The 24,910-nt window shown below is 30.4% G+C and overlaps 2 protein-coding genes across 4 annotated transcripts in view; one reads left to right on the forward strand and one right to left on the reverse strand.

Annotated features, from left to right (window-relative positions):
* The window catches only part of LOC123298611, a 140,597-nt gene extending 129,988 nt beyond the window's left edge, over positions 1-10,609 (forward strand). The window contains exons 4-6 of the mRNA XM_044880696.1: positions 4,320-4,656; positions 4,913-5,578; positions 10,009-10,609. Coding sequence (XP_044736631.1) covers positions 4,320-4,656; positions 4,913-5,578; positions 10,009-10,584 — 1,579 coding nt within the window. The 3' untranslated portion in view covers positions 10,585-10,609. The remainder of the gene's footprint in view (positions 1-4,319; positions 4,657-4,912; positions 5,579-10,008) is intronic.
* The window catches only part of LOC123298612 (autophagy-related protein 16-1), a 788,644-nt gene that overhangs the window by 757,734 nt on the left and 6,000 nt on the right, over positions 1-24,910 (reverse strand). For 2 of the 3 annotated variants that reach the window (XM_044880697.1, XM_044880698.1), the window contains exons 5-8: positions 23,920-23,973; positions 22,859-22,991; positions 20,645-20,750; positions 20,436-20,581 (exon numbers count right to left, since the gene is read on the reverse strand). In XM_044880697.1, the coding sequence (XP_044736632.1) occupies positions 20,436-20,581; positions 20,645-20,750; positions 22,859-22,991; positions 23,920-23,973 (439 nt within the window). The remainder of the gene's footprint in view (positions 1-20,435; positions 20,582-20,644; positions 20,751-22,858; positions 22,992-23,919; positions 23,974-24,910) is intronic. The other variant, XM_044880700.1, reaches the window with a different exon arrangement.

The raw sequence follows: 24,910 nt of genomic DNA on the forward strand, positions 1-24,910 counted from the left end.
CAATGGGGGGAGGGGTATGGGCGAAATACGACAGCAAAATGTCTATTTTATTCCCACATAACTGCTAACCCAGAACTAAATAGATTTCAATTTACTAATCGAATCGAGATATAAAAGAATTAAACTTAGAAAAATTACAAATTTTTCTAGTTTTTTTTGACGAACACACGAAAAATTGATTGACTTTTGTTACGTCAATTTGGTACTCCCTGTACAATAATATAATAAAATATAAATAAATCAAAAAATAAACTTTGCAAAGTTTCCTTTTGTTTACAACTCTTCTCTAAAAAAAACGCATACCGAGAGAGAAATAATTTGATGAAAATCAAATGGCTCACGATGTAACCATAAAACTAAATCGTTAAAACAATATTTATAACTTTCTATTGTTTTTATAACAAGCACCTTACATATATATACGGTTTGTGACCTTATGAACCTAAAAAAGATTCAAACGAGCCCAAAATCAATAGTCATTATGAACTTTAAAAAAAGCCAAAATACCCATTAAATAAATAATCATACAAAGTAAACAAAGTGGAAATGATATACAGCGTCCCTGGTGGTCAAATGATGAAACTAATAAAATGCGAAATATTTCGTAAATTTTACAATAAACGCAATTTATTCACGTAATCCACGGGGTAGCTACGTTTTTGTTAAATGATTGATACATACTTGAAACTTCGTAAGTGGATTACTTTTGTCGAGTCTATCAAATTTTTTTTCTAGGACTTTCTGATAGTGTTGAGTTTTCAAATGTTTATCGATCTTAAAAAACGCAGCAGAAACTTTGTAGGACACTATGAGCACTTGATAAAATTAATAAATGAAGTGAAAATAAGAGGCCAAGCAAATAAGTTGAACAATCTTATCTCGAAAACAGATCCTTGTAGTGGCATAGCTCAAAAACTCTCATCAATCAAAAACCACAATCATCAGCGTCATTAAAATAAAATTTATCTCTTTATGCTATTTATGTTCATGAGCTTCTAGTATCTATGCCACTCAAAAAATAGGCTAGCAACAGACGTAGACAACAAAATTTTGTAAGTGATTCTCATAAAATTTTTTGCTTAATGAACAAATCAGTGATAAAATTTAAACAAAAAAACGTTCAATTCATTAAATGATATATTTTCTCAGACAGACGAAATAAAATATAAAGAAAGACTCGATATTTGAATATAAAATTTGACAAAAAAAAAAATAAAGTATATAATTTTTGTTCAAATCAATAAAGGTGTAAAAGAAAATCAGAAAAATGAATAAAATATACAATTGACATACTACAAGCGAACAACACAGCTTTAGAGCTAAGGCTGATCATTCATGTGCAAAATTTCTTTTCAATATTATTACAACTCGTCTCTCTACTATTCGTCTCTTATACCATTTTTATATTAGTGATGACGAATAATGAATCAACGTATATAAAGAGTGCTTTGTTTTTGAAGTTCACATCTTTGAGGCGGTAAGTCTCTTTTGTTTGATAATAGATTCGACAGCAAACAGTTGCTTTATTCAATCTAATCTCCAGTTTTTAATTTTTTTTTTTCAAGTCCTTCAGAAATTGTGAGAATTTCTCTCATCACGAAAGTAAAAACTTAGGCAAAAAAATATTAACTTCGGAAATTTTCGGGCCTGTTCGTGTACTTACGTTACTTGTGATAGGAATATGATGAAATTAGTTAAAATGAATTTAATTATTTAGATTATTTCTCTGCTCTAATATTTTCACTCTCAAATATCAATCAATAATCACGTAAACAAACTATTTTTAATTAGATAGTGCATTAAAAAATAAATTTATATAAAATTATGTAGAGGTTATGATTTACAAAGTTAAAGAATATTTAACGCCAGAAATATTTAACACATGTGTAGAGCACTTGAGATTACCGAAGATTACCGAACGGTTGATGCGAGTACTGACGGGTTAAAAGTGCACTCTGTAGTAAAAATATTTTCAATTCAATTTTCTATTATAAATAATATTTGATTTTATTATCATTGTCGACAATTTCTTCGCGAAGAAAAAAGAAAAGGAATGACGAAGTCACATCTTGTTGTAGACTTTTCTAACCCATATAGCACATATAAAACAATAAAATCAATCAAAAATCAGTGTAATGGAAAGTGTTGTGTCATTGTCTACCATTTTTATTTCGATCCCATACCCCAACATTCATTCGTCACCTCAACTCATTTCATATAATACCTTTTTTTTTCAATATATAAAACAAAAAATCGCAAATTTTTTAATAGTTATTCCATGAAATTAATTTCATGAAATAAATATATTTTAAATATTTCTTGGAATCAATTCAATAAAACCTTTCAAAAAACAATGTTAAAAAGAAAATAAAAATAAAATCTAAAAATCATGATAAATTATAGCCTCTGTATATATACACATTATCTTTGTGGAAATTGGGGCAATCCGACAGTTAATGAGATTATTCCTAGTTCACATTAGACAAAACAAGCATATGGATAATTAGAGTTTTCCAAAAATACTTCTGCCCTTGTAACTTTCAAAAATTATCTAAATTCACACAAAAGAAGGCAATTACTTGATGTATAATATAATGAGTTCGGTATTCGTTGTGTGCGTAGTCGTGGTAGGGACAATAAAATCGATGGCAGCGCTTCCAGTGAAAAATTATGGCGTTAAAGGAGGCTGTTATGACTAATTTGCAATTCTTTACATGTTAATGTTATAGAAAATGTTAAATTAAAATTATTGAAAAACACTAATTAATTAAACTTAATGCATTAAAAATTGTGAAAATAAGAAATCAAATTGAACAAATATTATTTTTCAAATGTAAATTATCATAATTACTTATTTAAATTTGTGAAACAATAATATTAAATTTTCAATGAAAGTTATAAATGCAATCCATACAATTATATATGCATCCATACAATTCTACAATTAAAGTAGTGTATCGTTACCATGGAAACGCCTCCAAAAAAACGCACGCACGGTGCGAATAGTCAAATTAAAGTAGTTTGGCCGTCACATGACTAGTCAAGTTACTATTCATCTAATTTATATTCATTGAATTAATATTTGTATCACGTAAATGTTTTTTAATGCTTTAAAAATATCGTAAAAGATAAAATTTAAACGTCAATTTGACTAGTTTTTGGCGTTTAAACGTAAAAAACCGAAGTGTTTTTATGTCTTCTTTTTGGAAACCGCTGTAAGGTAATGTTTCTTTTTTGCAACCAAACAGAATCTGTGATAAATTTTCTACTGGAGAAAACTTTTTGGAAACTAAATCACCGATTAATTTTTGTACTCTTAAAATTATTATGAGTTCTATTATAAGGGACTGTGTTAAAAATCACAATTTTAAAATGAAATAGTTCACAATTTTGCCTCGCAAGAGGCTTCAAAACTGTGTTTATTGTGATAAAGGGACTTTCAACTAGCATTTATCGCAAAAAATGAACATTCAACGTACTTGTTCAAACACTTGAAATTGAAAAAGTATTTCAGGAGGCAATATTTTTTTACCAACGTGAAGCTTTTAATTGTGTGTATAGAGGTCAAGAGAATATTCCCTAGCAGGTTTTTCATTTATCACAGTAGATAATACAAGTTTTTTTAATAATCCTATCTATGATCACACCTACTCAATCCAAAAAGGACACAATAAACAAACTACAATTACAAAGCGAAAAGAACGACAACAAAAAATTATATATTTTTTGATTCAAAATAAAATATCCTGATTTACTTGTTTTTTCTCTGTGTATAAAAAAAAAGTTGATAAAACGTACCTCGATTTGTTTTTTTTTTTTTTTTCTCAGAATTTTCTACCATTTACGTTTTATAAAACAAATTCTAAATTGGAATAAATAAAGAATTTTTTTTGTTAATATATATCTATGATTGAAGTCCGAAAAATAATTCTCGGTTCAATAAACGACAAAAAAATATTTTTGACTAAAGAAAAACTGATACCAATGAAAGTCATTGAGTAAAGAACCCGAATAGATTATCTTTGTGAGTACTAAAAAATTTTTTTAAGGTAATTCACTCGTGAAAATCGAAGCTGAAAATGTAAACATACCTTAAGAGCGTATTTCTTGGACAAATTTAAATCGAAAGTACCTTATTTTGTCCAAAACACAATAGTTAATAAGTTAGGTGTTGCTCTTAAGCAACACATAAAAAATTATTTGAATATTTGAAAGGATTTCACTTAAAAGTAACTGGCGGATTTCAATGAGATTATTGTTCAAAATATTCCTGTTACTTTTCATATTATTAAATTAATTTTTTTGTATTTTGTTTACAGATCAGCAAATTATTTGAATGCCACCGGAGAATGTGAATTATCAGAGATGGATCGTTTAACTGTAGCCGGATCAAATGCATTCCAAACTGCAAATGGTTATGATTATTTGGAAAATAATTGTGTAGATGAGCCAACAAAATTATGTGAATTCAAAAAATTAAATGGACGTATTTTAAAAACAGTGGATAGTGTTTACCAAGAAGTTGGATCAATTGAAGAATGCCGTGATTTATGTTTGAATTCCCCCTACAGATGTCACTCATACGATTATGGTGATACTGGTGATATGGTTTGCCGTTTAAGTCATCACTCACGAGCAACTCTTACTGATATCCAGGTAAGTAAAAGATCGAAAAATGCATCATAAATCACCTAAAGGAGCTATTAGCCGGAAAAAAACAATCAACCTGAAATTTTTAGATCAAAATTATCAAAGAAAATTATTTAATTGTCAGCAAGAGCAAAAAGAATGTCCTCGTTTTTCACATTTTTTGACAAGGGTCCGAAAATCTAGACGCGTTTTCTATTTTTTGCAAAAAGCTTGGATTATTTTATTCAGCAAACTGATTCCAAACTCACTTAATTTTTTTCAGGATCCATACTTAGAAGTTCCAGAAGCATCCACATATGAATTAAGTTCCTGTTACAACGTCAGTATCGATTGTACATCCGGGGACATGGTTGCACGTATCCAAACTAGTAAACTATTCAATGGTAAAATTTACGCCAAAGGTAGTCCCAACTCATGTGTACAAGATGTTAAAGGCAGTCTCAAATTCGAATTACATATGGCATACGATGATCTTGAATGTAATGTACGTAAAAATGGTTTGGGCCGTTACGTCAACGATGTCGTAATTCAACACCACGATAAAATCGTTACAAGCTCAGATTTAGGACTTGCAGTAACATGTCAATATGATCTCACCAATAAAACAGTATCGAACGAATTCGATTTGGGTGTACATGGCGATATTGAACCATCTTTAACCGAAGAAGTTATTGTAGATTCACCGAATGTAGCAATGAAAATTACCGATCGTAGTGGTGGAGATGTTATGCCATCCGCTGAAGTTGGTGATCCCTTGGCTTTAAAGTTTGAAATTTTAGATCCAAACAGTCCATATGAAATCTTTGTACGTGAATTAGTTGCTATGGATGGTGTAGATTCAAGTGAAATTGTTTTAATTGATTCAGATGGTTGTCCTACGGATCATTTTATTATGGGACCACTTTACAAATCAATCGATTCAAACAAGGTAAGTTTAGAAGTCACTAATGAAAATTTTGTATTTTAAGGAAAAATTCATGTCATCGAATAAATTCTGTTTATAAACCAAGACAGTGCCTTTTTAACAAAATAATTTGCTGTCGATACTGTAGACTTAATTTAAATTTAGCGCCCCTAGCGTTTGCTATATCAATTACTTCAATCTTTGTTTCTATTGATATACGTCAAACATGTATCTAAATCTAAGCACATAAGAAAGTTGTAACCAATATAAAGATATTAGTAAAGTTTGTTAAATAAATGAGTAACATTAACATAACCTCGATTTTGAATTATATTCTAGTTGAAAACAATGTTAGGAACCTCGGAGAGTGGTTTTATAGTTTCTAAAAGTTAGTATAAGATATTCAGTCAAAAAGGCTTTTCTGTTAAGTCCTGATTTTTCATTTGGTATTATTTACAGACTTTGTCTTAGATCTCAATTTTGTGGAGAGTAGTTTCGAGTTTAAAATTTATGCACTGTTAAAATTATGTTTAAAATCATAAATTTTTCTTTGCACATAATAAAAATCGTTATAAATAGTGGGCATTAAAAAAACAATCATCATATTGTATCCCTCGACCTTTTCTCTTTCCCCTACCACTAAATTTTCAACAATTAATTTGTTTTCAAAATAAATATAAAAAAAAAACGCCATAATTTAAAATCAAAATAAAAATCAAATTCAGTTTTTAATATTCTGACTACATGATTAAAAATAGTTCATTTTAGTTTATTACTAAAGTGTTATAATAATAGACTATTGTAATCGAGTATAGTTTCTAGGCCATGCATCTAGATGTCCTAGAGGATGCAGAAAATAACCGAGCTTTTTTCTAAATCTCCCAAACTACACATCGTAAGAACTAAATATCAAAAAAAAATTAGTTTCTACAAAATTTCGAATTTTATATTTCCATGATTAAAGTTCATTGTGAGCAATTTATTATTTTTCGTCTGCTCAGTCATTCCTTGCTAATCCATCTCCTAAATATTGGATTATCTAAATAGAAATTGTTAGCCCGCTTTTCTCGAATCGTTATGAATAATATTAACAAATCCTTGTGTAAGTAACTAACAATGTTTTGATAACAATGATAGCAATTAATAATAAATGATAATAAAAATATTTAGTGCTAAAAAAAATGATTATTGTAAACAATTAAGCCACAATTGTGTGTTATGTTGGTTGCATATACACCAAACAAAACCTATAAAAAATGTAAAAAAACAAACAAAAATAATAATGGTGAGAATATAACAATAACCACCCATTCCATTTTTTTTAATTTTGTAAATTTTGTTTTTATTTATATGAATCGATTCATATAAATAATATACATATTTAGTTATTTAAATATGAAAACCACTCAATATAACAAACAATATGTGCACAGGAAGTTCCAAGTTAAAACGCTTTAAAATATTATTGTCAAGAACAAGAAAGATACAACGTTTGGCAAACTTCTATTCGAGAAAGAAACTGGCCCTTATAATACCATGTATATGAAATATACCAAGGAATACGAAGTTTAGTCCCAAGTTTGTAACGCTTAAAAATTTTGATGCTATGAACAAAATTTTGGTATAGGTGTTCATAAAATCACCTAATTAGTCCATTCCCGGTTGTCTGTCTGTCAGTCTGTTGTCTGTCTGTCTGTCTGTCTGTCTGTCTGTCTGTCGTCTGTCCGTCGTCTGCCTATCCGTCTGCCATCACGATTACTCAAAACGAAAAGAGATATCAAGCTGAAATTTCAATAGCGTGCTTAGGACGTAAAAAGTGAAAGTTCGTAAATGAGCAACATAGGTCAATTGGGTCTTGGGTCTGTAGGACCCATCTTGTAAACCGTTAGAAATAGAACAAAAGTTTAAATGTAAAAAATGTCCCTTATAAAAAAATAAACAACTTTTGTTTGAAACATTTTTTTGTTAACATCACTGTTTACCCAATTAACTCAATCAATTGTTTGTTTTCACTTGGTCGTGTTCTAATTTTTCCCCAAACTATACTTTAGCAGTGGTTCTCACGATTCCTTATCTAACCCAGGCCAAAGTTTTTTTTCCAAAACATCTTTAAAAATATTTGTCGTTCCACCTGGAGCATCCTGTCCATGTAGTGCTCACTAAATGAAATTGAACTATTTCATGAAATGTAGCGTTCATTTGGTGAATTGTTTTGAGTAAAATAAATCATGAAAAGTTAATTATTTCACGAAATAAAATACACTTTTCATGAAATGCACAATTTTACAATGATAATAGCTGTATAATATTTAACCAAAATTAAATAGAACACACAAATAAACACTTGCCATTAACATTTTTATATCTTTTTTATTTATTTTTTTTATACAGGATGGCTTTAAAAACCCTGTAAACGATTAGTTTTCGATAAATATATAAAAATATCAGCTACAGAAACAAAACTGTAGAAACTCGTTAATTATTGAATTTATATTTTTTGACCAGTTTGAGAGTAATATCAAAAATATAACTCGTAACGCCATCTATATTCAATTTTCATGGCACCACCCTAAGCCAACACTACTTAAAAGAATCAAAAAATCACTACTTAAAAGAATTTGTTACCTCTCCGACAAATGAGAGTTTCTCCAAATTGAACCAATTGAAACAAAGCTAATTGAACACTCTCTATTTAAATCAGTTTATCCGTTTTGGAACTGCGATCCCACAGACAGGCAGACAAACACACATGGAGTGGTCAAACTAAAAAGACCCTCTTTTTTGGTTTCGAGTGTTAATAAAACTCTAGTAAAATATAAATTTAGGTAAAATAGTTAAAACTATTCACCTAATCTTTAAATAGCCCCGACTTGTTTTTTTAGATAAAAATTTCTCGAATTGAATAAAAATAATTTTTTCAGTAATTTTGACCCAAAAACCATTAGATCCAGAAAACTTAAACGAAATTTCCTGGTTAAAATTTGATCCTTTATATTTCTATATTGTCTAAATACGATCTTAACCTGACACCCTATGTATAACCCACCCCCCCCCCAAAAAAAGCTTTATAATAAAAATAGACTCATTTAAAACAAGAATAAATAAAAATATGTATACACACAACTAAATAGTCAAAAAATTATGTTATAATATTCGAAGAGCTAGAAAGAGCTATTTATCCAACGCGTAGCGAATCCACCAAAAAACGTATTGTATGTGTTGTGTGTTTGTGTGTTACGTCGAATATAATTTGCATTATTTAACAAAACAATGTTTAAAAAATTGCATTTTAAACGAATGGAATAATAATTATAATAGCGTTGTATTGTAGCAAAACGTACTACATCTCCCATGTCCATCTCTCTCACTCTCTCTTTGCCTAATGTTTGAATATAAATATGTTAAAAAATTTGAATATTTGTTTGTTTTCCCTACAAATTTATTGGCAAAAGATTTTAACAAAAAAATTTAACCGACTTTCAAACAAATCATTCTTCTATTCATTCAAAACATCATTCATCATTCATTCTATTTTGAATCTGACGTATTCACTAAATGCACTCATATAGTACTTTTCATGTTGACCACCAGGGCTCGGAAAAGAATACTTCACTCTAGTACACTGATTTAAATATAAGACTGAAAAGGTTCCTAACTCAGAACATCACATAATTTTTTCAGCTATTACTACTTCCAAACGTTCCAAACTTCGCGAGTGAAATGAGTTTAAAGGGGTTATGTTTACGGACGGCGGACGCAACCAACGCTACATTACATTTGTCAGACAAAAATTATCTTAATATTTACACCACAAACCCTTTCGTTTACAATAATTCAGGAATATGTCGTCGTAAATCATCAGTACACAGTTAAATTGACACGTTTAGGTCAATCTCGAAAACATTGCATTTCCGAAAACTGTGGTAGACTCGTCAGAACTAAGTCTCTCACGAGCGTGTGATAGAAAAAATTAATAACCTGCTACTATTTTAATCGGTTAAATTTTTTGTATCTATCTATGTTAAATTTAATCCCCATAACACCCCCCACTCCTCTACTTTACTATATTGATATGTTTACGAGGAAAAAGTAATGAGAAAAAAATTACTTTGTAATTATGTTAGAAATTAAATCGAGTTCATTAGGGTCATAGAATTTACCTTTTAAAATTCGATGAATAAAAAAAACAATTGCTAGCATCTCATCTACATAATCCTTTTCAAATCGTATTTATTATTTCAAATAGTACATGGCAGTGTGAATCGAACCCTAGACTTCTTACTACATGACCTTTATAAAAATTTGCTACGAAGATCGAGCCCTTTGAATTACTGTCTATTTGGATGGAAGAATATCTTTTTTATTTATAAAAACAGAAGTAGATTGAAGTTTTCCCAAATTAATCGTCCAAAAATTTCGAAACGTCACTAAACATACTTTTTTTCTATTTTCAGATTTTACTATCACATTTCGATGCATTCAAATTCCCCAGCTCCGAAGTTGTCCAATTCCGTGCGTTAGTAACACCATGTATGCCATCATGTGAACCTGTTCAATGTAATCAAGAAGAATCCACCGGAGAATTCCGTTCAGTAATTTCATACGGTAAACGGCGAAGACGTCGTTCAACCAACAAAAGCAAAGCCGATACACAAGAAGATTTACTTTTGGTGCAATCAATTCATATCACAGATAAATTTGGTTTTGATCATAAGAAGAAACATAACAATATGACGTCATCCACAAGCGAAACGATATTCATGCAAACATCAGCTATCGATAATGTTGGATGTGTAAATGTAGCTGGAATGATTGTAGCAATTACGCTATTCTTAGTTGCACAATTAGCGATTATTGTTGTATGGACATACATTTGGCAACGTCGCCGAAATTTAAAACAACATTGTATGAGCCAGGATTCAATGTCCGTTAGTGTTAGTTTACCATCTGGTTTAAGTGTAGGACGTACAGATAGTTTATGTAAATTGTATGATAATACACCGGGATACCATCATTCGCGACGTTTTTAAGCCGCGGAAAATCGCAATGCATTTTTTTATTAACTTGTAAGGAAAAGTCATCGGAGATTTAAAAAAAATGGCTGGGCCAAATTATTGCAAAATTTTGTTTAATCATAAAAGTTTTTGTCTTGTCCAGATTTTCAATCTTAGTAAATTTTTCTCGTTTGCTCTAAAAGGATGACTTTCGTCCTGAATAAGGTTATGTTATCATGAAAATTCACCAAGAAAGAAAATTGGCGGCCATATCAGTAAAACAAAAATTCTGGGCCCATAACCTGGTATATAGTTTATTAAAAAAATTAGAGTATTCCTCGGAGGAAAAAACTTTATTTTAGATTCCAAATAAGAAAAATTTGCAAATTTACAAGACATTAATTTTTATAAAAGCTATTAGTCCGGTGCGTTTGTGCAATTTTCGTTCAAAAATAAAGAAAAAACAAACTTAAAGCACGGTGCACACTTTGACTGTAGGTATAAAATGAATACACTTAAAGTGTGCACCTACAAACTAATTGAATACGCTAATTTAAAATATTGTAATGGTTTCATTGAAAAATGCTTTAAGTTTTAAATTGTAATTATTTCTAATCGAATCGTTTTCGATCAAGAACATATTATGGTTCTAATACAAGGTCAATTACAAAATCTTTTTTTTTTATTTTGTGATAATGAATTTTTAATCAATTCTCTTATTTAACGCCATGAAATTTTTTGTAAAATGAAAAAAGAAAATTTTTTTCTTTGTTTTAAAAAAAAAACTGTATAAAAAAAACACATATTACTCTTATGTTAAAATTTGGTTTAAATAATTTATTTTCTAAATAGCTTCAAGTAAGGTGCAAGGGTCTGCCTCTAAAAAAAAAATCATAACAAAAACTCCTATACACAGTATTTTTTTACCCACCCCTCATTCCCATAAGAAAAACCATTTAGTGTTCTCCCAAAAAAATTTCCATTACCATATTTGATATTTTTAGTTATATTTTTAAAAACCTATTTTTCAATATACCAAGTTTTATGAAAAAATTGAAATAATTTTTGAAGTACAGTCTTCACTCGTGTGTTCAAAAAATAATTTTCATAAAACGAAACTTTTAGAAGGTTTCTCAAAAATCAAAAGATTCCTTTTAAAGCATTGCTAAAACATTGTAAGAAAAAGACGCATATTTTGTATTTTTGGATCTAGCGATTTTTGGGAAGTCTTGTTCTAAGTACAGAGCGTTTGATTAAACTTGTACTATACATTTTTTACAAAGATCCTTTCGAGCCCTTCAATTAAATATTGAATAGAGAATCGAACTGAATGACTAAAATTGGAAATTTTCGGACAATGCAATAGTTTTACCATCAAGAAATTCAGTAATTATAATCTTACTACCCTAAGCTTATTTTTTGGAACACTGGTGCTAAAATTGCCTCGAAAATCACATGATCCCTTCTTAAACAGTACGAAAAAGACGCTTATTTTGTATTTTTAGATCAATCGCTTTTCGAGAAATCCTGTACAAAGTACAGAAAGTTTATTTAAACTTATAGGTACTATGCATTTTGAAAATGATCACAAAATCCTAGATAATCGAACTAAATGACAAAATACGAATTTGTCAGATGATAAGATAGTTTTACCCTCAACCAATTCAGTAATTATATTTTAATCTTACTACCCTGCACTTCCGCTTTCTGAATCTAGCGGACTTTAGTGATAATGGCTCCAAAATTGTCAGAACATTTACGACATTTAAACATTTACGGACATTAACGTAGGTCTGTATGAAGTTTAAAAATTGATTTCTTAGCATGTTGTTAATCCAGAGTGACGGTTCAAAGTTACTGGCAAAAAAATATCTCAGTAACTCTAGTAGTTTTTAGCTAATTTATTAAGTGGACTAAAATTCATTAAAAAGTTGTGTATTTTTATCGTAGATTTAAACAACGTAATCTGGCATAAATTTTCTAAACATATTCTGATATAAAAATCTGACAAATCGTATAACTTTTTCGACTTTGAAATACAATGCTCTAAAGACACAGTGCAGCAGTAAAAATTCTTACACAGTACAGCAGTAAAGATTCGAAACTCTGCTCATTTTCGTCAAAAAATATAACATCGGCAAAATTTTTCAACTTTTTTCAACGGACGTACAAAAATTGCTTGTCAATTTCCAATAATTTCCAATTTCAAAATTCATGCTAGACAGTTTTTTTTTAACCATTCTGTACAAAAATGGAAAAATAGGTATATAAAAATATCTACACAAGAGAAAATTCCTGAACAAAAATTTTTTTGCGTTTTCATCAATTACACAACACCACTACTGGAAAATACTAGGAAAATTATAAAATAACATAACACACAAAGAACCAATTAAAAGTTTTTTTTTATATTTTGGTATTCTTTTTTAATTTTTTAATAAAATTACGAACGAGAAACGCAAATAAATTAGAGGAATCTTTTTTTTTATTAATAATCTAATTATTTATTAATTGCTAAAATTGGAGACAAGGATGACCAAAACCACATACAAAATATTTTACGGTATGCATGCGTTAATAATATATAATTTTATGGTATGTATGAGAAAAAGTTTTCTTTTTTTGAGGATGTTTGAATTTTTAGAAATAAAAAGTTTTTAATAAAAAAATAATTTCAACCCTTTTCAAAAAAGAATTGAATGAATGTGTCGTTGATCTCCTGCGTTCATTTTCCAATCACGTAGTGAGAACGAACGTGTAGGAGAAAAACCTTTTAATTTAAATTCTTTTTTTTTTTTTTTTTGTTTTGTACTAATTAATTTGTCCTTGTCTCTGAGGTAGAAACAAATTAACGACTCGAATGGTATATTCATTGGGAAATAAACTTATATCGAATATATATTTTAGGTCATTTTTCGATAATTAATTTTTATCGATTTTCTCTCCCTGATATTCAAAAACATTTAAGAAACCAACTCCAAAAAAAAATATAATAAATTGGTAGTACATAGTCGGTGTGGTACTGAAGTCGTATGAATGCGACCCCTGTAGTCCACACGATTAACTTCCCAGATGGGGAAAAAACATTAAAAAAAAGGTGTTGTTAGCCTTCATAGATTATTCTTCGAACATGTACTGCAGCTTATGCTGGAACGATCATTATCTCCATGGATAAATGATGTGTTTTATCCACTTTTCAGATTCTGTTTATTCAGTTTTTTCCAGTTTTTTTTATTACCATTAAAAAGCGGCTCAACTAATTCTGCTGAAAACTCTTTCAGTTCTTAAATACGCGATTACGCGTCGAATAAATCCATTCACGTGTTAATGTCATAACTGGTTCGCAAGAAAATCAAGGCGAAAGAATCCGAACGTACATACGAACATACGCACATACGTACACACAAACATCACATTGAAAAGGTTTGATTCGGATATTGCGGCCTTGAAACCGTGGAAACATGTACAACTGGGGATTTTTAAAATCGACCCCATTACATTACTTCCTCTGGGAAGTTAAAAATATGAAAATCAAAAAATTTATTTCAATAATAGAAAAATATTAGCTTCTTTCCAAACTACGGATTGGAACCCTAACACCAATGCCTCAACAGTTTGATTTTTTGTGTAGATGGGACATTTAACAAAATGCTGCCAATCTTAAATGGCTAGAAATATTTGTGCCAACCTGAAAATTTTTTTTCAATATTTCTACTAACATCGAAACGTTTGGAAACGAAAATACTGGATATGTTACGGAAATTTTAGAGAAATTATTTCGAAAATTTAAGAAAAATTTGATCAAATTTCTTTAATATATCGATATAAGTTTTAAAATAAGGAAATATTTATCCCCTATTTTAAGTAATAAGCATTTCCTTATTTTTGAAACACAATTCGAAGTCGTTATTTCTACTTAAAAAAAATTATTTTTTCCCTTCAAAATATTTATTTTATAAGTAAGTTTTATATATATATATAGAAAAAGAACCTTTTTTAAAATAATAATTTCTACCATAAAAATTAGTAATCAAAAATATGAATATTTTTTATAATTTTTCAATTTTAAGTTTATCAATATTTTTTTTCTATAGAACAAATAAACAACAAAAATATTAATTAAAATTATAATTAATTTAATTAATTAATTAAGTAGTGAATAATTTTTGATAATTATATTAATTTTATTATAAACAAGTATACTCAATTAATAAAAATTGATTTTATATAATATTCAAAAAAATATGTTCGTTTTATTTTCCTTAATTTTAGGAAGAATATCCGTCAATCTTCTTTTTTAGAGATAAAATTTTATGAAATAAAATTATGAGTAAATGATAATGGAATGAATAACTGTCCTCTTGAAAATTGTTAAATTTAGAATTTTTTTTCCCATCAATTAACCCATCAGCACTTATGTCAACCGTTCGGTTATCTTTAGTCGCGTGATGAGAGATTTGGTCACGTGTTCTGCACATGCGTCAAATATTATTTAACTTTGTAAATCATAATAGAGCAGAGAAAGAATCTAAATAATTTAATTCATTTTAACTAGTTAAATATCGTGTGCATGATTAAAAGTAAACAACAACAATAAGTAATAGTTGCACCATATTTCTATCACAAGTTTTTATTTAATTTACAAAATAGGTACGACTTACACTAAACTAACGAAAGTACACGAACAAGTCCGAAAATTTCCGAACTTAATATTTTTTGCTTACACCTTTACTCTTGTAATGAGAGAACACAGAACTTTTTTGCATGGATCAAATGTTGCCTAAAACTGACACATTTAAATCTTATCTTAAACTGTTTTTTACAGATTTTCTTCAAAAACAACTTAAGAACACCTTATTTATGACAAATTGTTTAGAATTTTAGAAAATAGAGCTATAATTCAAGGTCCATGTAAAATATCCCCACTTCAAGTGGAACAACTCGAATCACTAGATAATAAAAAAATACTGATAGAAATTTTCAGTCGATGAGATTAAAATGGAGCACTCGATATAGTAGAAATGTAAATAGATTCGAAAAAATTTCATAGATTAGAATAAAAATTGAACCATGAAAGGTTAATCGAACCATTTAATACAAGAATAGCGTAATTAAAACAAACCATTACATCATTTACCACAAACAGAGAAATTTATTAAAATCCTCAATTCCAGAGTTGATAAAAGTTAATTAAATGTGAAAATTCTTTCTCATTAAACAAAAAACGAAGCAGAAAAAAACCAAACAACGACGATGTCGAAAAAACCACAGAAATGGTACGCATTAGAATGTAGAAAATCTGTTTGTATCATAAAGTTACACTAAAATACATACAATTTTAGTACGTTTATTTTTAAACCCATGTCTGTCAGATGGTAACTGGTAAGGCCAAGTCAACATGGTAAGATGAGTAGAAAAAAAAACTACAACAAACTACGCGAAATATGTATCATTAAGTGAAACGTAATCTGGGTAAATAATTAACTATGTTCTGTGTCATCAGCCGTGTGTAATGCTTACACACACAAACAAAATAGTATAAAGTGCAACAAGTGGTACTTAATATTGCCACATGAAAAGAAAATTTTTACCGATATCACTATGTAAATATAGTCGTGTCAGGCCCATACTGACTGGTGATATCCACAATACTTCTGGCGAATAGTATTTAACACTGTGATGTCATTGATGCTACTAATAGCATACCAGCAACAATTATTAAAATGACAAAATAGGTTAAAAATAATAGAATCGCGAGCAGCGTGACAACAAACATAGTGTTAACACCCATACTGAATAGAATCGTAGTTCAATAATGCGTATTGATATACGCGCCAAAAATCATAGCGAAAAAAAACAAGTAGCACTGCGACACGGAAAACAGTGCGAAAAGAAAGAATTTATCCTCCATAAGTTAAGAAAACACATTTAAACCCACCATGTAATTGTCTATGACTCAGGAAAACATGGTCGATAAAAAAAAACGATATGTTTTTCACAATCTAAAGGTATGTTCTCATTTTCTTAATAAGAGCAGAACATTTTCAGAATGGTTTCGAAAAAAAAAGTTGCCGTACATTAGTTATGGCAATTTCAGGTTTTTTGTAAATTACTATGATTTCTTAAAATCCAACTATTTATTCAACGTATGCTGAAATATCTTTTAAGTCTGTTATTGCAGTCCTATTTTAATTCTTCGGTTCGCAAAATGATTTTTCCAATAGCGTAGGAAAACTTTCGATCACGTCATTCCTTCTATTATTCTAGTTTCCAAGAAGAATCTAGTCAAAGGATATTAAAAAAGTAAAAATTTAAATTTTACAAATTTATTAATTTTTCTAAAAAACAGTCAAACGTTTTCCATCATAAAAAAAAACTGAACATTTTAAAAGATTTTATATGGGAAAATAACAAATAAAAATCTCTTCAATGTTTCAAAACATCCGGTTACTACAAAACTACACTAAAAACTCTCCTCTAAAACTGACTGACTACTCTTCTGAAGGTGGAATGAATGAATATTATACCGTCAGCACTCGCGTTATTAGCATTTTAACTTGTTCTAACTTCAAACAATTTGATCTATTCTCGAATTACGAATTTTTTAGATTTTTTCAATTTATATACAGTTTTTTATAAAAAGTATTTTTTTAGGTCTTCAGAAATTGTGAGAATTTCTCTCATCACAAGAATATAGGGAAAAAAATAGTAACTTCGGAAATTTTCGGACCTCTTCGTGTACTTTCGTTAGTTTAATGTAAGTAGTACTCAGTAAATTAAAAAACTTGTGATAGAAATATGAAGAAATTAGTTAAAATGAATTTAATTATTTAGATTATTTCTTCTGCTCTAATATTTTCACTCTCAAACATGATTCAATTATCACGTAATAATTAAAAATAAAATTTTTATAAAATTATGTAGAGGTTATGATTAACAAAGTTAAAAAACAATTAACTCGCGAAATATTTAACGCATGTGCAGATCACGTGAGCAAATCTCTCATCTCGCGACTTATGATTACCGAACGGTTGACGCGAGTGCTAACGGGTTATAAATGTTACGACCGTACACGGGATGAAAAGGAAGAGGTAAAGAGGAATGAAATACAACTGCATCAACACATACATATATAGAATAAACCGGGGCAACAAACAATGAAATTAAAATTCTTCGAAAATCTGTCTGACTTTCTGTTTGTAATGAAATGAAAGTTTTCACATACTCTTAATATTAAATCTCTGTTTTACAGAGACTAGTCGACTCGAATTCAGTTTTACTAAAGTAAAGTACACATACACAGGAAGTACACAGTGAGGAGGAACAGGAAACGATGCCTCATCTTCTCTGTCACTGCCCAACTCTTGTCACGGGGAGGTGGACTCACTTGAACAAGGCTTTCTTTGAGTATCTCCGTTGACGTCAAAGTACTTCTGCTGTTCTTAAAAATCTCCAAATAGTTCATGGAGTAGTGGTCAGGGATGGGCCAGCCCCTTTTCGGTATCACAACGGTCTCCATGGTCTAAGTGAGTCCCACGCAAGGACAGCCACTCTAACCTAACCAAACCTAAGCTATGTTTCAAGGAAATATAGCCGTATGAAGGTCAATCAAATTGCCACAATCCACAATCAAATAAAAAAAATTATTGTGGAAAGTTATTCCATTTTAAAGTTGTAACGTTACTTATGCATCATCCTGTACATTCACATACATGGATAGATAGTATGGCTTTGGATAATAGGTTAGTACTATTACTAGTAGCCTGTAGCATTATCTTTAATATTAAGGTGTTTTCCCACTTCAGTCACAGTGAATAATTTCTTCATTTGGGAAATTCTTATTTTAGTAACATGATTTTAAACAATATCGCGGAATGAAGTGGATTTTTGAATTTTTTGCGTTCAAATGGTCTTAGAAACTGAATTTTATGGAAATCGAAAACAAAAAAATTTCTTCAATTTTCTCGATTTTTCCAAAGGGGTACCCCTTAAATAAATTCCAAAAAATCGAAAATAAATTTTTGTAACCGATTTCGTAAAAACTCACTTAATAAGATCATTTTAACCCAAAAAATTCAAAAATTCACACCGTTTGACGCTTGGAGTAATCGTTTCCGAGATATTGCTTAAAATATCCCGGGAATTGCTCTTCGATGACGATTTTAATAACATGCTTTGAAAAGTATAAACTTCCAGAATTATCCCAGGATTTCTTTAGGTTTATTTCCAGATATTTCATTGTAAAAACTTTGTGTAACACAATGCATTTGTATATCCAAAAGGAAAGCACCCATTATTGTTTTAAACTATTTACTATGTGCTATATTTTAGCTTCACCAACGAACAATTTACTACCCCATTCACAACTATACCATTCTTATATATTCACAAGGTAGTTTGAGTGAGCGAGCTATTTCTCTACTCTGATAACGGAGTGGTAAAAGGAGCCAAACACACTCAACACAAAGCTAGTCGAATAGCCAAGACGAACTCCAAGCATCTCCATTCTAAGCTGTGTGGGTGGCACACATTTCATTTTGTTCCGTCCGTGTATGTACATACATAATATTAGAAAATTGTAATGTTTGTTGTAACATAACTCAAACATTTCTCAAATCTTAAAATTTATTCCTGTTGGAGTGGTTTTTTTATTCTTATTTGGTTGAAAATATTATTTTATCCCGAAATTAATATTTCAGATTTTATAACTCGTGTAAATAAAATAAGTAATGCAACAACAATCAAAATTAGTTATTTAAATATCCTTTAACTTGGCAAATAAAATACAACAATAAAAAAGTATGTCTGTAAATTTATAATTTATAGTGGAAATATAAAATTTAAAGTGTGAGGTGCTCTTTACATTAGGTGATTTGAGAGATATCAATCACTCCACGCTTTGAACTTTATATTACTATTAAAATTACTGTCTACATTTTAGTACAACAAAGCGTGTACACCGTTGGATGCTTGGAGGAATCGTTTCCGAGACATTGCTTAAAATGCCCCGAGAATTACTCTACGCTAACGATTTTAAACAATATCGCGGAAAGTATTCATCCAATCGTCCAATGTAGTGGATTTTTTAATTTTTTGGGTTCAAATGATCTTAGAAAATGAATTTTATGGAAATCGGAAACAAAAAAACTTTATCAATTTTTTCGATTTTTCCAAAGGGGTACCCTTAAAAAAGAGTGAAAATATAAAATTTAAAGTGTGAGGTGCTCTCTGCATTCATTCTTTACATTAGATGATTTGAGAGATACCAATCACTCCACGCTTTGAATTTTACATTACTACTAGCCATCTTCCGCTGAATGTTAAAAAAATATCCGCTAGATGGCAAAACTAGGGGAAGTACAAATATTTTGATTTGACGACAACAATGTTAAACATAGTTTGTGAAAATGAAATTAACGAAAGATGATGTGCCTGGAGCAAAATTGAAATATGTAAAAATTCAAGATCACCATGTTCGGGATGCGTTAGCTAAACGAATCCCCTCAGAGATACAGTAAAATCGAAGTTTTCCGAGAGTTTTTATTTCGAAAACTAATCGTCTAGAGAAGAATCACAGATAAAAAAATACAAAAATATTTATTTGTAAAAATTCAAAATTTATCTGTCACAATAGTTAAAAATGCATAATAATAAATGAAGCTAAATTTCTACAAATAAAAGGTGCAAAAAGAAATATTTTGAATTCTTTATTCTTCAAAATAAAATACAAATAAGTCAAAATAGCACTTAAAAAAATAATCGCTTTCAAAAATATTTAAGTTTCAAAATTTTCAGACTGAAAAGAAAGAAATAAATCAAACCTATTGTCGAAAAAAAACACCCTTCTCCGGGCATGAACAGGATGAAAGTTAAACCAAAAATCTTACCTTTAATCGTTGATCAGAAACCGTCCAGACTCTGCTTGCCATATCATTTGAAGCACCCAAAACATACGATCCCGTAGAATCAAAATCCACTGATGTTACAGCGGCATTACTTCCTTCTAAAACACCCTTACTTTCATGTGATCCACCTGAAAACACAAAATCAATCTTTAATGACTTCCAACTGAGAAAAAAAAGTCATGGTTCTTTACCTTTCGAAACATTCCATAATTTAACCTTCCGATCAGCACCACCAGTCGCTAATAAACGGTCGACAGGACTCCATTGTACAGCATTCACTTCCCCGTCGTGTGCATCCTTTATCGAACAAAATATACCGTTAACCTTATCTTGTTCAAATGAATGTTGTCCATCAAAGGACGATTTTTGTGTTGCTAGAACTTTCGAGGTCGATTTTTTATCTATCACGGCTATGTCATAAGACGATTTTTGCTTTACTAGAACTTTTGAACGCGAAGGGGAACTCATTTTCAATTAACCGAATTATGTTTAAAAAATGACAACCGAATCAATAACAATGAATTTGTAAAATGTTTTAGGAAAATAAAATATTTGGAAAGAAACGAATGTTTTTATCAAACTCCCCGCATCCGTTATTGCGTTTAGAAAATAACTATTTTTACGCTTGTGATAATTTATTGTAAATTAGTTATTTTGTAAATACTATTTTTATGTAGAAAATCATTTTAAGCATGTTCATGAAACTACCACGATACGGGTTCAGAAGAAGAGAAATTTTCCATAGAATGGAAATATATTCTTCTTATCCAAAAAAAGTTTATTTTTTTCAAGAACCAATGAAAAAATAACTTAAACAAAAGTTGCAGAGTTTGATGGGGGACATCAAGTTTCGACATCACATTGGACTTAGTTCTCTGGGTTGCTATAATAGTCAATTTAGATCCTAAAAGGTAAGAGATAGAATAACACTGTAATTAGGTAAGTTGATCCTCATAAAAAAACTAACATTTTTTATTCCAAACAGTTTTTTCGTAAATCGTTAGCTTTCGGAGGAAATACGACTAAAAAATGGGCAATTATTGCATTTAATTGAAAGAAAACACGATAACTACGACAAAATGCTTTAGCCAAAAGTTTTCAAGGACAATACAGGACATTCGTCTGCGTCCGTGACTTTGACCAACAATTATCGATAAACTTTAAGCGTATTTTCTTTCGAAAGTTAATGATTTCCGTGACTTTGACCAACAATTATCGATAAACTTTAAGCGTATTTTCTTTCGAAAGTTAATGATTTCCCCCATCAAACTCTACAATTTTTGTTGAGGTCATTTTTAATAGGTGGCGTCTCTGACGAGTTCAGATCCATAGATTAAAATGGTCCTTCTTGCTATCAAAAAAATTACGTAGCTTGAATTCATTGCCAACCCTCTCCTGACGCAGCTCAACGTTAGGTTAGGTTAGATTAGAGTGGCTGTCCTGGGGTGGGACACACTTAGACCACAGGGTTCGTTGTGATACCGTAAATGGGTTGGCCCATCCCCGGCCACTACTCCATGAACCATTTGGAGCTGTTTAGAACAGCAGGAGGGCTTTGACGTCGACTGACTTTAGCTCGGAGAGGTCGGCAAAGAGAGGCTGGCTCATGTAAGTCCATCTCCTCATGACAAGAGCTGGGCAGTGACAGAAAAGATGAGACATTGTCTCCTCCTCGTCACCACTGTGACAGCTCCTGCAGTAGTCGTGATACACTGCCAGGACTAAGCGTTCAGCATGCTTGCCGCCCAGCCAGTGTCTTGTGATAGCCGCAACAACTTTACGAACAGAGACCCTTGGAAGTGATATGAGAACTTCGGAACGCCTGCGATTGTACTCAGACCATATCTGTCTTGTAGTACCACAAGTACGTTCTTCCCTACATCTAAGATTGGCCTTTTTCAGAATATCCCCTTTCAGGCAGTTCGCAAATGGAACTCCCGGGTATTTATTGATGCTTGTGTCCGGCGGCATTGTGCCATTTCTGGCAAGCTCGTCGGCTTCACAATTCCCTGGAATGTCCCTGGTACCCATACCAGGTCTACATTCATTCGTTCCGCCAGCTCATTTAAGGACGTACGGCAGTCCTGTGCTACCTTTGACGTAAGATAAACTCAGTTAGTCAGCTCAACGTTACTTTTTAACTAATTCCTTCCCCCTCAAGGCCAGGCCACGTATTTTATGGATGCTCTCACGATGAAATCCTGCTGTTAAATCTTGCATATAATAAGTTCAAAAAAGCAGGTATTAATATTTTTGAAGCCGCTGTGTCTAAATTTTAGGATGTTTGTTTAATGGCTAAAGTCCCAAAAAGTAATTTATTTTCGATTTGTACACGGTAAACTGAATTGAATTATTACTGTACAACTATTGTTACAATTGTTACAACAAACAAATAGAACACTTACGAACACAGACGATATTTTCGTTGGTAATATGGTAAACGATGTACCACCCTCTTGTAACGGTCGATCAGGTGATATATTTCGTGTATCTTTTGCAGCTTCTTCTAATTCTTTTTGCATTTTTTGTTGACGTTTTCTGTAACAAAAAGATATGTAACAAATTTTCAGTTTTCGTTCAATTGTTCCGTTCAATTTTCATAAAAATTGTTTTAAATGTATTTATATGAAGAAAAAGCGAAACACAAAAAATAATTTTTATTAAAAAGCATTTTACGAACAGAAAAAAGACGAAGACGGAAGACGTTACAATTACTGACAAGGAAATATAAGGAGATCAGTTTTAGGTGACAAAAAATTGCAGGAAACCCCCTTAGAAGAAAATAAGATAACTAAAAAGCTTATTTTTTAATCATTTGTGTTTTCGGCTTTAAAATTTTTTTGGTTAGCTTGTAAAATACTATTTTGGGTGGGTTACATTAGTTGATTGTTGATCTAGACAGGACCGGATTAACCATTAAGCAGTGAAGGAAACTTCACCAGCATCGGCTGCGGGTCCCTTGAAATTGACTTAAGAATGTAACACACTATTTCTTTGCAGCGAATTTAATCTGGGGTTGGCCCTACGCTTGTAAACATAGGTAAAGAGCACGTTATGATTCAGGATGGCTTCGCCAATACCCGTTTCAGAAAGAATATGAATTTTAAAATAGTAAGCCAATCATTGAATACTGGAACTATTATTCTGGAACTCTTGGTGTTCTTGGAAAAACACCAAGATATTTAAATTAATGTGGTGATGGCTAGGAGGAAATTTGGAGCCCTTTGTAAGGAAGGATGCAGAAATCGAAGGTCAACAATCCAAAAAAATGTTAAAACCGTTAGTTACAAATTGATTAAGAAACAAATCTAAACGATTCTACGAGTTACATGCTACATAAACTACATTTTATAGAAAAATTTAGAAAAACAGTAAAATAAAAGCTCTACGAATTATAAAACACAAAGCAAAAAAACACAAAAAAAAACACAGTTCAATTTGGGTGCAAAATTGAAAAGACACTTACCCAAAAATACCAAGTGTCTGGATCAAAAAAGCTGTAGGACTTGTAGCACCCTCACTGAAAATAGTGTTCAAAAAGCTAGCTGTGATAAAGCCATCTACTTACAACAAAAATATAAAAAAATCAAAATTAAACGAACAAAAGTTGTGTACGTGTGAGTATGTGCGTGTGGAAAATTTTTGGAAAATCTACACATAAATTTTGAAAATTATTATTAATTTAAAAAATAAAAAATAATCTTAAAATACTAATCAAAATATTAAAACATTTAAGAAGCGTGCTTTAAAATCAAGTCAAGCTTTTGATAAGATTTGAAAGGTGACAATTTTTTCGAGGAAAAAGAAAAACCCAAATATTTCAAGGCCAATAAAAGTAATAAGGAGATCTTTATTCTGTACTTAAGCAAATAAGATTTTCTTTTGTACAATATTAAGTCCTTTTCCCAATATTAAATTTATCCAGAAACTATTTAAGCATGCGATAAATTAAAATTAATTATTGAAAAAAGCTAAATATCTGGAAGAAAAGTTTCAAAATTTACCAGACTTTTGTAAGGGATTAGTGTGTTTACAAGATGTTTCAGAATAACGTCGAGAATTTTGAGCAATTTAGAAAATATTATATTTCATGTTTGCTCGAAAATAGGAACATAAAAATCGAAATTAACTTTTTGAAAGCGAATATCAAAAATAAAATTCAAAACTCAAAAATTTTTTAAGAAGATTTTAGGATAAATTTCAAAAATTAGTTATCCAACCCTGAATTGAATCCAATTTCTGAATTTCGCGATTTTCTCGATTTTTTCAAAGAGCAAAAAATCAAACAAATTTGTTTGCCTTCTTCATTTTCAGGAGAAATTTAGTTTAAAAAAAACTGGATTGGTCGAATACTGCGGAGGTGCGTTCGAGCTCAAAGCAATCGTGTTACAAGTTGTAATAAGATACCTGAGGTAAATAAGGCCCAGAAGGCAATAAGGTCCACTAATTTCACGGTA

The sequence above is a fragment of the Chrysoperla carnea genome, chromosome 4 (assembly GCF_905475395.1).
Source record: "Chrysoperla carnea chromosome 4, inChrCarn1.1, whole genome shotgun sequence".
NCBI classification, from domain to species: Eukaryota; Metazoa; Arthropoda; class Insecta; order Neuroptera; family Chrysopidae; genus Chrysoperla; species Chrysoperla carnea.